Below are 18,159 nucleotides of genomic sequence, written 5' to 3' on the forward strand. Positions count from 1 at the left end.
GATTGGACAGAACTTCGTCTGCCCTGAGAGACCAGCACAACCCTCGTCAAACTTCGCTTTGGATACTGCAGCAGGTTAAACTCTCACCTGAGCGGGATTGATCAACATGTCGTCGCCTGGGTAAAAGATTGTCGTATGTTAATTTCGCCAGGTTGTGGGAAATCGCGATTGAAGTTTGGAATGCAATTTCCAAAGTCTCTGAAGATGTCACTAGTTCACAAAATTCTTAAATTATTTAATTTTTAATGTTTATTGTTAATTACTTTTGAGTTTATGAAGGATTTTCTTTAGTAAAATTTTGTCGTAAGCGTCATTTGTCCACAATTTGGCAGCCACTTTGTATGAAATACGACAAAATGTGATCAAAATTTCTGCCAAATTAACGACACTTTTTATTCAATATCTCAGAAACTAAAGGAGATATCCAAAAATGGAGAACGTCATTTTAAAGATATTGATTAGTATAGTATGACTGCATCACCAACTAAATTTTTACAAAATTATCGAAAAAGTTGTAGTCAATCAGCCCTGTTCTGCAATCCGATTCGAATCGGAATCGGATTTGTTTCCGATTGTTGGTTTTCTGCATTCCGACAATCGGAAATTATTTCCAATTCCGCCTTGTTCTACATTTCGATCCACTTCGAATCGGAATTCTATCGGAAATTTGATGTTCTGCATTCCGGTTATCGGAAATTTTTTATCGAAAATGTTGCGATCAGCTAAAAGCCAGTGGAATAGAAAATAATCAAAACGAAAAACAAAAATATAACTGTTAACGGTCAAAGGAAAAATTTTATAGTCAGCAAACAGCAAAGAATGTAAGTAAAGAAAATAAAAGTGGTAATTATTAAAATTAAAATTATTAAAATGCAGGGGAAAGCACAAGACGGCGGAGCAAAGCAAAAATAGGTTGGATTTCATGGAAGTAAATCCAGACATAGCCAAAGGCTTCTTCAAAGGATACAAATTGGCTCTTGAGGAAAAGTGGCGCCAACTAACGGAGTCGTTGAATAGCCAAGGACCATCAATAAAAAACATAAATGAGTGGAAGAAGGTAAAATATTATTGTGATTACAAGGATAACTATAATATTTAGATTTTTTGCAACTAGACCTGGACTGACTGGAAATGTGAAACCGAAAACGAGTTTTAAGAACCCCAATTGTTCGTTCAACTATATTACGTGCCGAAGAATGTGTTTTGTTAAACTCGTGTTGTATAGACCGTGGTTCTGGAAAAGGTGCCAGAGCATACCCGGCATCGCCCAATAACCACGAATTGTGATCACCATCTCGATACTTCGTCATGACAAACTGTCTTGCATTGCTCATGCTCCATATAAAGGATTCATGGCTAGAACTGGGATTACAAGCATCAATAGCTCTAGTAACCATATTATGATCGCAAATCTGAAATACATAAGAAACAAATTTTACGAAAACTTTTTTCCATATAAAATCCACTAATTGTGGCAACTTACAATCATTGCATTAATGCTAAGGTTTCCTTTTCGGTTAAAAAAGCAGACCCCTCTTGTGGTTCCAATAGCTTGATGTGCGTGCCGTCAATACATCCAGTCACAACCGGAATACCAAATTGTTCGTAGAAAGAACTTTTGGCGGCTCTTTTCTCTTGATCAGGCATGAACAATTTTATCCGAGGAATCGCAGCGCTGCTGCCAACTTCAACACTGCGGGAATGGAGCTTCTTTGTACAAAAGGCTGCAAGTCTCTCAAAATCATGAGGAACGTTTGTTTATTTATTCTATAGGGTGCAATAAAGCTATAAAATATAAATTAATAGTTTAAAATGGCGTTAGTATATAAAAAAAAAACTTTTTATACTACTAACGCTGAGTCCGGTAATTCCATGCGATTGCAGTATTCGCGCAAATTTTTCGCTTCACTTTTTCAGATGTTTGCTGCTCATTATTCAGCAAAATCGCCAATAAAACAATTGAACTCATATTTATTTTCTCGGTTTTATTTACCCAAATGAAATTGACAACCTTCAAAACAAAGTTGACAGATTGGAGGTTTGTTCCTTTTTTTACACAATCGGATTCGATATTAAGTTCCGATCGGATTGTGGAACACCATTCCAATTCCGAGTCGGAATTGAATTCCGATTCCGATGCGATTCTGACTCGGATTGCAGAACAGGGCTGAATATCTCGGAAACTAAAGGAGATATCTAAAAACTGATAACACCAATCGAAAGACCTTATTTCAAAATATATAACTGTATTATAACTAAAAATCGTCAAAATGGCGCTTACGACAATATTTTACCCAGGCGACGATGTGTCCAACGCATGTCCGGCATGCGGAGAGTCATCCCATCACTCAACCAGGCTCTTCGGACGCCCGCAAAACCCCACTCAACTAACGCCCCTCTCCCTCTAGTCCAACCCAGTCAGGTTGGCACGCCTTTTGAGCCACCCGCAAATAGTTGGTTGTGGTTTCAAGTTCTCCAAACATTTATTTACGCTTTTAAAGTTTACGACATACAACAACACGACACTTACGATACCGTTGTGAATCCCCCAATAATTTCTTAAAGCCCTTTCATTTGACATCCATCGTTAATATTTCATATAACTTGGGTATAAAATAGTTCAATTAGACTTCTCAAATAGGTGGCAACCCTGTTCAAAATATTTCTAAACTACTATTTTCTTAAACCTCTTTGGTATGACACCCATATAAACCTTATTCACTTACCAAATTCCTTGAATTAAAATTGAATTACATTTTTTTTAACACGTGGCAACCCCCCTATACGTAGTTAAGTTATAAAGCCTTTTCAAAACCATTTCGATTGATACCCATATTTAATAATTGATTTAACTTTTTAATTCATTTGCGCTTAATTTCTTAACAGGTGGCAACTTTTTTCGAAAAAGTAAAACCTTCAACATCCACACTCTAAGACCTTTAATTTGGTACCTCACTTTTGAAAATCGAATGGACGGTGCGGATCTGAGGGCATTGATTAGTAAATAACTTGAGTTTAATTATTTAACAGGTGGCAACTCCTTTCGAAAAAATAAAACCAGTTTGCACATCTAAAGGCCAAGCGCTTAATTTGATACCCCACTTTTGAAAATCGAACGAACGGTGCAGATCTTTTATGCTACACAAAAAATGCCTTCGCGTATTATATATATAGATATCCTTTTTCGGAGCCTTCGACCATAACTTTTTTTAGCTTTTAAATAAAAGTATAAACTTTCAATTAAACGAAATTCCACTTTATTAAAATTAATTCATCAATAATTTTTACATTAATAAAAATAAATTTAGGTAAATATTGTTTTGTTTTAGTTTTACTCTCTTTGTAAATTCGATATACATGTATTGTATGTATGCTGGAGCGTATAAATAAAATAATTACAATATTAATAATTATAGTTGATATCATATAAAACACATTCACAATTATGTGTGCCGATTACGCTTAATTTGTGTTATCCTCACTGGTTTATATGATGCGTGTGCGTGTGTGTATGAAATGTTCAACTTCATGGCAGCCGCACATATGTACATAGTCATATACTCGTGCTAACAAATAACATAAAGCTAATGCATGTATAAAAAAATGCAGTTCAACAAAAATTATAAAAAATATACTAGACATACATACAATGAGCGGTATGGTATGAGGAAAAGTGGATTATTTATAAAAAAAAAATATATATATATAGTAAATTGTATATTTTTATAACCTCGTTGCAATAAAAAATATTAATAAAAATTCGTACTTAATCTTGATGGAAAGAGCACTAACTAAATTACGAAGCAGCACAAGAGGAAAGTAATTGTGCAAGAAAGTAAGTAAATCAAAGGGTTAGACGATGACTATGTAAAATAAAATGAAATTCTGCATACATGCGCTCATAAAAAAAGAAAGCTACAAATGGGAATATTAATACGGTAAATGTATTAGTGAGCAGGAGACACTTCTCTGATTATTTCGGCGTTTGATTATAGGGACGTTTTCGCGTGTAAAATGTTTTCCTATACACATTTGTTTTTTATAAAATTTTATAAATAAAATATTTGCATTGGCATAATGCTATATCGAAATTTCTATTGTGCCCACACTCTTTGTGTAGATTTGTTTTGTTTAAACATTGGATTGGTATTCATTAAAATTATTTTTAAACATGTATGTAGGTATACAGGTGTTTTGTAATTAAATCTTGACGCAATTTTTGCGTTACTTGCCTTTTGTTACATTTACTTTCGCCATTATGGTTTCTCTTAGTTTCTTCATTTTTTAATTGATTTCGTATATAATATTGAAGGCCAGTATTGACGATTTAATGTTTTTTAGTTGGTTTAGGTGTGTTACCAACATATGTAATAGCTTTTTCTGTCTTTACTTTCGATTTTAGTAATACTTAATGCAATAATGTAATTGATATTGACTATATCTAACTGCTAGTATAGGTAAGTATTTAGTAATTTAAATTGCTATTTGATGCGACTTCAGCGTTATTGAGTATCTCAATAGTCCATAGCATGATTGGTGAAGAAGAAATGTTAAAGCACATAATAGATTGACTATGTCTCCCAAGTGCCTGTTTTCCTTTTTTTTTTTGGTTTTTGGTTAAATGGTTAAAACATGTTAATTGTGTAAATTTAAAATTGCATAAAAGAGTTCTGAGGCGATAAGACTCCACGGAAAGCGTTTGTTTCATATCTAAAAGAATAAAGAGAGAATATTATAATTTATAATAAATTCACTATAACTACTTATTCATCTAATTGGAAAGTAGAAAATTATCTTAGCGCAAAAAAAAAAACGAAAAAGCAATAGAGTTTAGATTGGTAATGTATAAAAGATAGTTGAACAAGAAATGTTCAGCATTTACTGCTAATTTGCTGGAAAAACGTCCCAATTAAAGCGAATATTTTTATGCAAAATAAAACTACATACATGCGTATGTACCCATTACATATGGCTTAAAACTAAAAAAATTGGCTTCAAAAATTGTTATTTTATTATTAAAATTTACTTATCCCAAAACAGTAAAAACTGTGTTTATTTCCAACCTTTTTTCAACCCTTATTTATACTAAGCACAATTTATTACTTCTTTAAACCAAGTGTCCCATAGTCCCATACCTAAGAATAACCGTAATCAAGGAAATTCAAGCATAAAGGACCCCTAAAAATTTCGCAACGAGATGGAAACATGAGCATGCAGTTTATTTAGATGTTTCATCGCAGGTGAAATATTTGGCAAGACCCCCGTTTGTGCGGATACCACCTGAAATTTGTTGCATATATATATGCGAATAAATAACATTTTTAAGTAGAGTAGAATAAAAGAATATCGTTGGCTTAGTATGCAAACGTGGTAAGGCCCTTTTTATTTTTCAGGAGGGACAAAAAACCTTCTAACTATTTTTTTTTGCTAATATTTTCCTAATCTGTAAATTCAGTTTTCTTCCTTAGTTCGTCTTGTTTCAGTACAAAAAATTTCAATTTCAAAATAAAGCTATGGCAGACTTAAGGCGCTTTTGGGACTTACCACATTTTCTCTTCATGATTTTGTTCTTTTAATGTGGACTTGGCACATTTTTTATCAACCTGTTTTTCAGTTTTTGGAGTGAAACTTCTTACACGAGTTCGGAGATGGTTGCGTTAAATATTTAACACCAAGTCATAAAATCGGTATCGTTCGTTCGATTTTCAAAAATGAGGTGTGACATGAAAGGTCTCGTCCTTCGGGTGTGCAACTTAGCTTTAGTTCCATGAAAGGAGTTGCCACATATTAGAAAATCGAATTTAAAATTTCTCTGCCGCAGAGGGTTGCGCTAAATATTTAAACACCGAGTCATAAAATCTGTATCGTTCGTTCGATTTTAAAAGATGTGGTGTCAAAAATGAAAGGGCACCTGTAGATGTGTAATATGATTTTAGTTTTTTAAAGGGTTGCCATATATACGAAAATCAAATGCAAATTATTTATTAAAATAAATAAGGTATCCCAATGGGTATAAAAAGAAATCGTTTTGAATAAAGATGAAAATGAATGATAAAGATGAAGATAAAGATAAGTAGACTGTTATGATCGACCTGTATTTCTCGCAGGAGATTTCAACGTCAACTTTTCGCTGACCAAATCTGACGAACTGACAAAATTTTTGGAAGAAAAATTTTCAGTGGATATGATAAATGGAAGAAGTGATCAACAACCAAAGGAGCGGCATTGATGCAGTTTTTTATTATTAAATTAAATATTAATATTGAGACAAAAGATTTCATATCTTACTTTACAATCTACTAGTTAATATTGTAGATATGGATGTTTTCTCAAGCACAAATAATAATTAAACTTTGCAGTTGGTAATACTAAAAAATTAAAGGTCGTTAAAAAAAATTTAAAATATGTTTTTTGTGTATTAGAAAATATGTACTTGTGAATGTATATCGCATATTTCTTTCTTTCTCCACTCTATTCCTCTATTAAGTTTCACTTCTTCTGCGCGTAGTGACTACACGCACTGAGTTGTTTTGTTATTGTTAAAGGATTTAGTTGTTTATTTTAAATATATTTTATTGTTACAAAATGAATAATAACCTAATACAGTCTTATTTCATTGCTGTTACCAAAAAATAACTATTTTAAATCGTAAATTTACGTACCATTTATAAAGCAAAATAATTAAAAACTACCGGAACCGAGCTTTATATACCCGGTACAGGTAGCGAATATTGCCGTTTCAACTTTCTCTAAACTACCCGATTTCAAACGTTTTCGATAATATGCTGAGTTAAGACACAACGATATAATAGAACAAAGTTTGGTAGAAATCGATAAAGTGGTTACCGAGATACACCTTTGTAGTCATAAAGTAGCCGGTGCCACGCTCCATTCCTAAGAGTCTATAGCTGTCTTATAGGGAATTTACATGATTCAACTGTCACAGGCGATTAGTTGAACAAAAAGTTGAACGAAAGTAGGCAGCCGACCAACTTCATTGAAAGCGATTAGTTGAAAGGCCGTTTACACCAGGCGATTGTTGCATTCAACTAAAAATCGCCTGAAAAATCGCCTCATGTAAATTCCCTATTATTTATTGCTGTGAGTAAATATTAACTTGGGGTAAATTAGCGTATTCAGTTATTGAAATATGAGAGTTTCCGTATTTTTGAAATTTATCGTTAGATATACGGGAAGCGTAGATTAGAATTATTTTCAACGAATTGCTTTTCCGTACCAAGGTTATTAAGTGCACCGAGTAAGAACGACATTACGGTAATTTTTTTTGTAATGATGTATTTTGAGTTGTGCTATCTTACTGCATTAAAATCCGATTTTCATAAATAATGGACTTAGCACGTTTGCACACTAAAGGCCGGTCCACATAGAACTTTGGCGTTGGCGTTGATTAACAGCTGACTATGAATACACACAATTATATGGACATGTCCACATATCAACGGCAACGCCAACGCCAAAGTTAACGCACACAAAAAGATGGGCATCTCTCATCTTTTTGCGCGTGTTGTCAATCAGCCGGTGCAAATAAATAAAATTATGTGAAATGTTTTTAATTTTTAATCAAATGTAGGTAAGAAATATCATTTTTCATGCAATTATTGATATGAAATATTAATTTATCTGTCGTTAGTATGTAAATCTAGTGCTCAAAGTATTCGCTGCAAAGCGTTCATTGTAGCAAGCATACTTTTTACGTGCGTTCTGTCAAACTAACGCCAACGCCAAAGCGCGAAAGTTCTATGTGGACTAGGGCTGATGATTTCACCCGGGTAATGAGCTACCCGGGTACCCGGGTAGCGGGTGAAGCCCTACCCGGGTATTGAATTACCCGGGTACCCGGGCACCCGAAAAAATGTGGAGAGGTGAAAATTAAACGCATTTACGATCATATAACGCAAACGAACGTACATAGGGAAAATCTATAAGAATCTTCCGTACCATATGGGGAAATATTATAATATACAACACATACATTGCGCTTGACAAATCCGTCATTCATCACACAAGCGTACTTCCAAACCCAGCTTGTTTTAGGCATGTCTAAAATATTAATATTTACGAAGTTGGTAATGCACGTACAGATATCGGATCGGTAACAAATAAAATTATTGAGACACACCCACCTGCGAATCTAAACGATGACCGACAGTTGAGGCAATTTTTGTGTTGGAATGAAAAAAATTTTAAAATTTCTTCCACAATTATTTCACAACAATACGTTCATCAACCTACTTCTCGTATTAAGGAAACTTCATTAAATAATTGTGATTTTAAAAGCTTTAAATATTATGAGAAAAGAAACTATAATTTGAACAAGCTGATACAATAAAAGTACAAAATCTTTAGGTGAATGAATAGCATAAGGCTTTGTTACCTTACTTTTTGTACCAGAAGTGGCCTACCACAGGGTTTAGTCTTATATAATTCCCAATGAGAACGTTCTCGTCAGTTTTGTTCTCATTTTGGTTTTGGTTTTGACGCGTTCTTGGGAACAAAACTACGACAATGGCATTTAGTTTCGATCATACATTTCGTTCTCAGTCCCTGTTTTAAAATATTAATATTTAATATTCTTTAAAATATACATACATACATACATATGTACACATGCATGTATGTATATGCATTTACAAAAATTAGAAGTTTGAATTTAAGTACAGAAACTAATGTTTTAATTTACTTTTCTTGTCTCCGTCTACTCAGGCAAGCGGTTAGGTGTACATAGTCGCGTACACTCTAGACATAAAAAAATAATTATAAAAAAAAATTTTCTCACTGAAAAAATATTTATCCTCACCAAAAAGATTATACAAGAAGCTTTATGTCGCATTACCCGGGTGTTTTTCGTTTAACCGGCACCAACATATGTATATTACCCGGGTACCCGGGCAAATCGGGTAATACCCGACTACCCGGGTAATAAAAGCCCCGGGTAATACCCGGGTAATCGGGTACCCGGGTACCCGGGTATCATCAGCCCTAATGTGGACCGGCCTTAAGTCAGCGATATGTGTTTTTTCTAAAAGTGCAATGGAATTATTAAAATATGCCGTAAAAGCGGTTGAAATACATTATTACCCGACTTAACCCCACGAAAGTAGTAGTAGTGCTGAGGTGATTCTACCTCATCATACTTCAATCAGCTGCAGCAGCAAGGATCAAATATGACTTTTAGACTTACACCGTGAATTCCGATCGCAAAATGGCCTGTCAGAACCCCCACCAAAAGCTTTGCAGCATAAATGGTCTTTTTGACTACCATCGATCCACTCTGGGCCAGAAGTGCCTTGCAATTGTGCATATCGTACTTTTCATCAAGTTCATCTCTCCAAGAGTGAATGAATCATCCGATTCTATAGGTTAAAAGCTGCACCTTCTCGTTAGCTCGTCACCGATACACTTTATTGCAATGTTACTGTGGATGGTCTCTATTTTATTTACGTATTCTGCCAAAATTAGTGGTATTACTTTTCCGGAAGGTTGGTAATAGTAATCATAGTCGGTTTGGATTACATCTACTAAGCGTAAGCTATGGCTCCATTTCTTCTATAAAAGCTGTATTTATCTCAGCCAGTCATAACCGGTATTAGGGCGGGGTAAACAATAAAGGTCTGTTTAACATTTGAAGCTATAGCAAATATATTGGCTGCATGACATTACGCAAATCATAGTTTGCCTCTGACTTGGCCAGAGATTTGAATAAACTGATAAGATTTGTAAAATTAAAGTTGCAATTTTTTCTACATTTCAAGTGTTGTATTCTGGGAATATAAATCGATTTTGTGCAAGGTACAAATATTAACTTTAGAAAAATTAATCGAATTAAGAAAAAACAATAACTAATTATAGAAATAAACTGAAAAATTATATAAATTTAAAAGCGCAAAAGAAATAAAGGCTATGACAACAAATCGATAAGCATTTAAAGGGAGGAATGTGCCAGTCTGTTCTGCACTCACATTTGATTCATCGGTGTTATGTGCTGATGGTCCACGCGCACTCATTAAATTAATGCCATCTGCTGACATTGCTATCGCTGTCGCTGAAGCCATTAAGTCTACAGCCGAGGTGGACTCCGCACCAGAACCAGTTGGACGCAAGGCTGCACGTTTGGCAACAATTTCTAGCATTTCATTAAGTATAGCACCCTCAGCTGCAACATCTGCGGAACTTTTGTCCAATTCTGTAGAAAATAAAAAAGAAAATTTTCAATGCATCGTTTACATTCGAAAAACGTACTCATTGAAAATATCAATGGTAACTGATGAGTATGTATATTAGGCTGGGTCGATTTTGTATAGGGGAAAATAAAAGGAGTTTGATCGTATTGTAATAGTAATATTATGACGTCTTAGGTCTAAGCCAATTGTTATTGGCCACGAAAGATTAATTTAAAACTTATATTTAGCCCGCACAATTGAATCAAAGTCTATGAATTTCGAAAATGAAACTTTGGCTTGTAATATCTATGGAATGCGTTAATTGTTATAAACAGGATGATATATCAAATTAAGGGCTATTAAATTTACTACCCCACGTCCATTTATCATTTTTCAATAAGTCGACAGGTTTTTAAAATATTAAGATAAAACTTACAAAAGTATAATTTTCCCTTATGAATTTTCAATTCTTCATTACTTCAGCAACCAAGTGAAAAATACGAAAAAGTGAGACGACATTTATTTCAAACGTTTTAAAGTTTTTGGATGTTTATATATTCTTAAAAGGACCATGGACTTGGTCACGCAGATTTGGTCAGTTTTCAAGATCGTCCTGAATGTAGTCAAACATGTATTGTCCAAGGTTAGAAATCGGTTGATAAGTTAATAGTAGTTTCAAGCACATTAGTATTTACATACATTAACAAAATACAAAAAATACAAAATTCCCATTTTAAGTCCATTTATGCAGTCTTGAAAATCGGAGCGGAATGGTTTCATTAGTCCCCGAAGAAGCACATTTTTGCGGTTTCTAAATTTGCCGTTATATGAAAGTAGGGGACGTGCAATAAGTGTTTAGATATAAATATTTTAGTTAATTCCATTATGTGAAAAAGTGAGTGTAGGTAAATACAATAATCCTTAACATATCCTAGGAAATCCTTTTTAGGACTCTCCAATTGGACGATATTGCAATGCATTCAGCTTGAACGAAAAAAGTCACTCCTTGGCACACTTTTCTGTAACCCGGTTCTTGTAATTAAAAGTTATTTATACAAATGAAGATTTTTTTTAGAAAAAAACTGGAGATCCACTTAAGTTTTTCGATATAACTTTGGTAAATGTTACTCGATCAGTACGTAATATTTACCAAATTGAAGGGGAGACTTACCGTTACTGATTTATGATAATAATATGATGAAAATCGTTCAGATTATAAACAAATTATTTTATAATAAAAAAAAATTTTAAACAAATTTTTTTGTCATTTTCCTATGTTTGCAATTTTTATATTGTATGCATAAACCTAAGTGAAATAATTAGTGTTTCTAGAAGTTGTGCCTTTTCAGTGTTTCCATACTCATTTGCAGGGAACGGATTTTTAGGACCTAAAAACTTATAAAAAAGGCAAAATAAAGTAACGAAATAGGCTGGAAAAGGCAAAATAAAATAGCGAAATAGGCAGGAAAAGGCACTAGGTATTGCAAATAAGGCAAAACAAAATAGCGAAAAAGGCAGGAAAAGGCACTAAAAAAGACAGAAAATACGAAGAACAATCAAAAAATATATTTATTTTAGAAATGCTTATATTACAAGTAAAAAGAGAAGAACTATGAACTAGTTTCATTATATGAAAAATTTGTACTTTAAGGGCCGCGGTTACTCAATGTCTGGTTAACGCTAATCTCCCGTTAAACATAGTTATCGACGTTACCGACTCCCTGTTGTATGCATGGAGTCGAAGACGTCGATAACGATGTTTAACCGCAGATTAGTGTTAACCAGACATTGAGTAACCGGCCCTGAATCTTTGACTATTTTATCCTTTCGAGTTTCTAACTCATAAAACTTTAATCTGTATAGTTGTAGTAACATTGAACCACAAGATGCATTTTAAAGTTTTCTGGCAGCATTTTCATTAGATTTTCGCCTGGCAGCATTTTCATTAGAAAAGCCTTGAATGTACTAAATGTGTGCTCGACGTAAGTTGATACAAGTGGAGCACAATTTAAATATGGAACGTTTGAAACGTTCATATTATCAGAAATAAGGGCGTTTTCCTCGCGATTTATAATTTTATCCACACCCCTTATTGTCTTCAAGCCTACGTTAGCTGAGAAAACAACGGCTTTGAATTTTTTCAACACCAATTTGGCAAGAAGTCCCTATGCTTCTATAAGCCGCATGGGCATGTGTATATTTTTTAATCTTAAAAAATAATTGTAAATGCTTTAATCACTTTTTTAAAGGTAGAAAAGGCCAAAAAAGGCAAATATCATTAAAAAGGCAACTTCAAATGTTTATATATGGAATCAGGGAAAGCTAAATCGTGGACATTCTTAATCGAATATACTCTATCTCCTTAGCAGAAAAAAGGCAATTTCCATAAAATCCGTTCCCTGCTCATTTGCATAAACAAAATTTTTCCACGATGATGGAAAATAATGTCTTTTCTATTCGAGCTACCGAAATTGTTCCTAAATTTGCAGAAATTCGCAAACTATAGCTAATATTAAAAAAAGATTAGACTATTTGGAACCAGCGACCTAAATGCACGCGAGCAATATTAATGATGTTCTTTATATCTTGTGACTATAGGCCAGTGGAATTATCAAGAGAACAATTAAAATTTTATTGAAAAAGATAAATTTGAGATTAACGGTAAGCTAAAGAGCTGCGAGAAATGATATTTGACTTTATCTTTTTCGTTAACGGATTCATTATCTAGTAATATGCACCAAACCTTTTTGCTGAACCCAGAATTTTCAACAAAAATTGAACTTACTCTACTAGTGTGCTGTGGGTCACTTGGCGGTCGATGCGCGGGCTCTTACAATTAAAATAAAAGACTAATATTTTGCAGGCTTGTTGTTGATTTCATGATACAATAAATTTTCGCTATTACCAAGGGATTTGAGAAAAATTAGACTTTCGACCCGTCCTAATGTATATTCATGCAGATATCCAAAATTATTATTTTTTGTTTCAAACAGTATTTAAATACATACATAATTATGGCCACTTATAGGGGAAACTCAATTTCGCTTTCAAATACAAATTCATAATAAACTTAAATGATCCAACGTGTCGTCCTCGGCAACAAAGCTTTTGCCGGAAATATCGCGATCGTATCTATCTATATAAATAATACGCGAAGGGATTTTTTGTGCAGCATAAAAGATATGTACCGTTTGACCGATTTTCAAAAATGAGATGTCAAATTAAAGCGCTTGGTCTGTAAATGTGCAATAAGGTTTTACTTTTTTGAAAAGAGTTGCCACCTGATAAAAAATTGCATTCAAATAATTTAATAATCAATGCCATCAGATCCACACCGATCGTTCGATTTTCAAAATTGAGATGTCAAATCAAAGGGCTCTGACTTTAGGTGTGCAATAAGGGTTAACTTTTTCGAAAAGAGTTGCCACCTTTTAAAAAATTAAGTTCAAAATACACGAAGGCATTTTTCCGCATAAAAGATCTGCACCGTTCGTTCGATTTTCAACTGATGTGCAAACTGGTTTTATTTTTCCGAAAGGAGTTGCCACTTGTATAACAATTGATTTGATTTTCCAAAATAAGGTGTCAAATTAAAACTCTTACGGTTTTACTTTTTTAAAAAGAGCAGCCATAGGTATCAGTCGAAATGGTTATTAAAAGCTTTGCTTCTTTACTGTGAGTGTTGCCCCTGTTTAAAAAAATTGAATTAAATTTTAAACAGGGAAATTACATACGTAATTTACAAAATGTGCCCCCACAGCTGGACCCCTGGACTAAAGGAGTTTAAAAAGGGTGGTAATTTGACAAGGGTTGCCACCTGCTTTAAAAGCCGAATTTAGTTATATGCAGTATTAAATTATGGGTGTTAAACGAAAGAGTGCTAAGAAATCTTCAGTTTAAAAATCAAAATTTTGTTTGATGGTTTGAAGAGAGTTGCCAGCTGTTGAAAATTTTAAATTTATATTAGTTAAGTTTAATAAATTAAGTTAATAAATAAGTTAAACTAAATAAATTACTAAAAGAGTTGATTTAATCGTTCATGGGTTTGAGAAGAATTTATATCTGAACTGTTTAACAGAGTTGCCAGGTGATAAAAATATTAAATTAAATTTAATTCTTCAGGTAATTGAATAATGTATCAAAGTATCAGACGAAAGAGCTTTAAAGGATTTCAGTTTGAAAATGCTTCGCAAAAGGTTGCCACCTGTTTGAAAAGCCTAATTTATTTAGCTTTTACACAATTTCAATGAAATATTAAAATATGAGTGGCAAAAGAAAGAGTTTTAATAAAACTTTAGTTTGAAAATATTTTTTGTTTGAGTTGCCATCTATTCGATTTTTATTTTGAGCGATAAAGCTCGGTAATTGTGTTATCAGCCGTCTCGATGAAGTCAATTGGCCCCTTCCGAGCCGCTATTTCACGCCCTTAGACTTTTTTGTGCCATGCCGTGAAGGACCGAAATAATGCGAACAATCTATTAACGATTCAGGCCTTTAAGGCGTACGTCGGGCATTTCTTACGATAGAGCCAGCAACTATCAACAAGGTCTTGGAGAACTCGGCTAACAGGATGCGCTACTGGGAGGACAGTCACATGATGAAATCGGGTTTCATAACTAATCGGAATATATGTTCTTTCGAATAAACCCATAATATACCGAAAAAATTAGTTTGAGTTAATTTTTACAAATAAATAATTTTTTTGTTATGGTCATCAGATCTTTAATGTGAAGGTCATCAGATCAGCACCGTCATTCTAAATGTGCATTAAGGTTTTATTTTTTGAAGTTACGACCTTTTTTAGCGGTGCACGGTGGTTTGAATATTGAGGAAATGAAAAACCGACGCTATTTGAAACCTCCCTTCGTTCAAAATCAATTTTGGAGTCTTAACGCCATGCGGGTTCACTAGTCAATTTCTGATTACCAGGCAACTCGCGTGATCGAATCGTTTTCTTGTTACTTTATTATTCAGCCTCATTGCGACAGTCGTGTTGAATGCAAGTCGTTATTCGAATTCGTATCGAAAATTACATATCATTGCCTAAAACTTCGACTCGAATAGTGTGTTAAAACGGAAAAACTTGGCAGCACTGCATAGTTTTCGACGATTTTCTTCGACTACTTATTTCAGCACGACAGTAGAAAATGAGAGTGTTGTTGAGTCGTACAATTTAGCCTAATTTACAATTTACGCAATGAGGCTGACATGCGAGACTTGAAGAATACGGCAAAATCAACTTTTTTATCTGGGTATTGGATCAAACCAATTTTTTTGGGTGATTGAGTCATAAATATAAAAGTAATATCTCCGTTTTTCGAAGTAAGCCTCCGAATCGAGATATGGGCCTTCGAAGTTCGAAATTGGACCTTTGGTAAAAAATTATTTTCAATTAATGTATGAAAAAACTAAAAAAGTAAAAATACAGACGTGGTCCGCCTTTTGCTCTTATTGAAATTGTATATGTATGACTTTTTGTGAAAACTTATATGTATTACAGGTGCTATAAGGGGTCAAAGGTCTCGTCTTCAAACAATTAAAAACTTTATATTTCAGAAAATTTTTGATCCTGACCTTTGAATACAAGTTTGCTCTAAAAAGTTATATACTATATAAAAAGGAGGCCCACGTCTGTATTTATTCTTTTTTAGTTTTTTACAATAATTAATCTCTTTCTTTCCTTTCATAGCCATATTATAATGTTTACTTTATCTTATCAATTTATTTAAACTGCAATTTTCAAACAGGTGGAAATTCTGACATTTTTTTCTCTCTTCATTTTCACTGAAATAGTATGCCCTTGATGTCGCATACTACGCGATATTGGAATCGAGTTTTTTTTAAATTATCATCTTTAGTGTATGATTTAACTCTATGCAAATTTCAAACCGTTCAACAGCTACGGTTTAATTTTTTAGAAGTATCCCCTGTTGTGAACGGCATTTAAGGCGAGCAGTGAAATAGTAGCGCATAACAAAAAAAGTCGCAAAATTGAACTTCAATTGCATATATTTTAGTTTTTGGAATAAAAAGTAAGTTTAATGACTTGGTTTGTTATACATTTAGCCGGAATAGACAAAAACGCATTTTTGTAATTTTTAATGGTACGAAGTCTGCACCGAGGTCACGAAAAACATGAAATTACTAACACCCTTATTAAAAACTGGGGAAAACATATAAAGAAGTGAACAAAATTGGTGGATGTTCAGCCTCCATGATTCGAAATACGTTAACGTATCAAAATAAACCTGAAAAACGGGATGGTAAGCAGGAATTATCAACGACTAACATACGGCAAATTATTAAATATTCGAAGACTCGTCCCAGAATGTCAGCTTTAGAAAGTTTGGATAACCTAAAGTTACCATGTAGTGTTCACACTACACAAACTTTGTGCTAGAAGTCCACGTAAAGTACCGCTTTTGAAAAAAATCATGTGATACGCAAACTAGATTTTGCCAAAAATTACCTGGATTGGCCTATTCGGAAGCGGAGGAAAATTCTGTGGACGGATGAGTCAAACATTTTTATATACGGTGGTAAAGGCTCGGCAGTTCGTAAGGCGCTCCGCAAATGTGGAATATCATTCAAGGTACACTCCAAAGACGTTGAAGCATGGAGGCCAGTATTATGGTATGGAGATGTTTTTTTCATATCATGGTGTGGGGCCCAATATATTGGATAAAAACTGTCAAGGACCAGAATAAGTAAGTACAAACAATGAAGGATGTTATGCTTCCATTCGCTAAAGAGGAAATGCCACTCAAATGGGTACTAGAGCAGGATAAAGACCCGAAGCATACAAGTAAGCTAGCAAAATTGTGGTCTCGGGACAACGGAATTGAAGTCATAGAGTGGTCAGCTCAATCTCCTGACCTCAATACTATAGAAAACCTTTAGACCAACCTTGAGAAAACCGTATGGGATGTAAAACCAAAAAAATAACCACGAACTATGGGCCGCGCATGGCAGTCAATACCTCAGGAAAGATGTCAACGCCTCGTAGACTCCAAGAGAAATCGTTATGCAGCAGTGATTAAAAACAACGGTCATGCTACCATATACTAAGTAATTGTGCTAAATTTTAGTATTAATATTAACATTTTAATACAGATTTAAAACATTTGTTGTGTACTACTATTTTCTGCTCGCAGTAGTTTCCATGAAAACACATCTTACATGAATTAATTTTTTTAGTGTTTATGTAAATAAAACTCATTTCACCCCACATTTAGTTATGAAATTGTTCTTCAGTTTTTCAATATAATGAATGCAACTATTATTTTGGTTTTCTAGTAATTTAAAAATATGTTAACCGTAAGTGCACACTACTATTTTAGTGCTCGCTGCTGTAGGTGAAAACTGCATTCAATTCTGTGTATTAGTTTTCGAGTGGTGCGCGTACAAACATACAGACAGACAAAAATTGTTGATTTGGCTTCTGTTACTCTAATAAATTAAAATCGGGAGTATTAATATCTATTATGTAGAGACATCGGCCTGTTAGAATTTTATTATGTGTATAGAAGAAGTTCATGCTTATATGAAAAAAGAGCAAAAATCCGTCCCACAAAAAAAATTCTCAAATATTAACGGGATTATTAGCCGTTTGAAACTTGCACTTCATCAGACTAAAATTGTATGGGCTATAAAACTACATACCCAAAAATGTTTTAAAGCAGTGCCGGCCCCGCGAATATTAAAACATCTGAACAGGTGTGTGTATCAAGAGCGGGAGAAGCGAAAGCATAACTTCGTGCATACATATCGTTAGCGTACGAACGAAAAACTAAAAATTTTGTATAAAGCTTGATACTGTGATTTATATGGTTTGGTTAAAGCTTGGGCGGTATTTTTTATAGAAATATAACAAAAAAGAAAATAGCTGAAAAACATTACGAATAATTAAAAAAAATCAACACGTGGTCAGTCATTTGTATGACTCATATTTTCTATTCCGATTAACGCACGCCTTGAC

General features: G+C 33.8%; 1 protein-coding gene across 1 annotated transcript in view; it reads right to left on the reverse strand.

Annotated features, from left to right (window-relative positions):
• Positions 1–3,700: 3,700 nt before the first annotated feature.
• Positions 3,701–18,159, reverse strand: part of LOC118738032 (F-actin-monooxygenase Mical) — a gene marked incomplete in the record, with an annotated part of 215,264 nt that continues 200,805 nt past the window's right edge. Inside the window, 2 exon segments of the mRNA XM_036468909.1 lie at positions 3,701–4,710; positions 9,981–10,204. Coding sequence (XP_036324802.1) covers positions 4,705–4,710; positions 9,981–10,204 — 230 coding nt within the window.

The sequence above is a fragment of the Rhagoletis pomonella genome, unplaced genomic scaffold (genome assembly GCF_013731165.1).
Source record: "Rhagoletis pomonella isolate Grant_MI unplaced genomic scaffold, Rhpom_1.0 Rhpom_scaffold_00004, whole genome shotgun sequence".
Lineage (NCBI taxonomy): Eukaryota > Metazoa > Arthropoda > Insecta > Diptera > Tephritidae > Rhagoletis > Rhagoletis pomonella.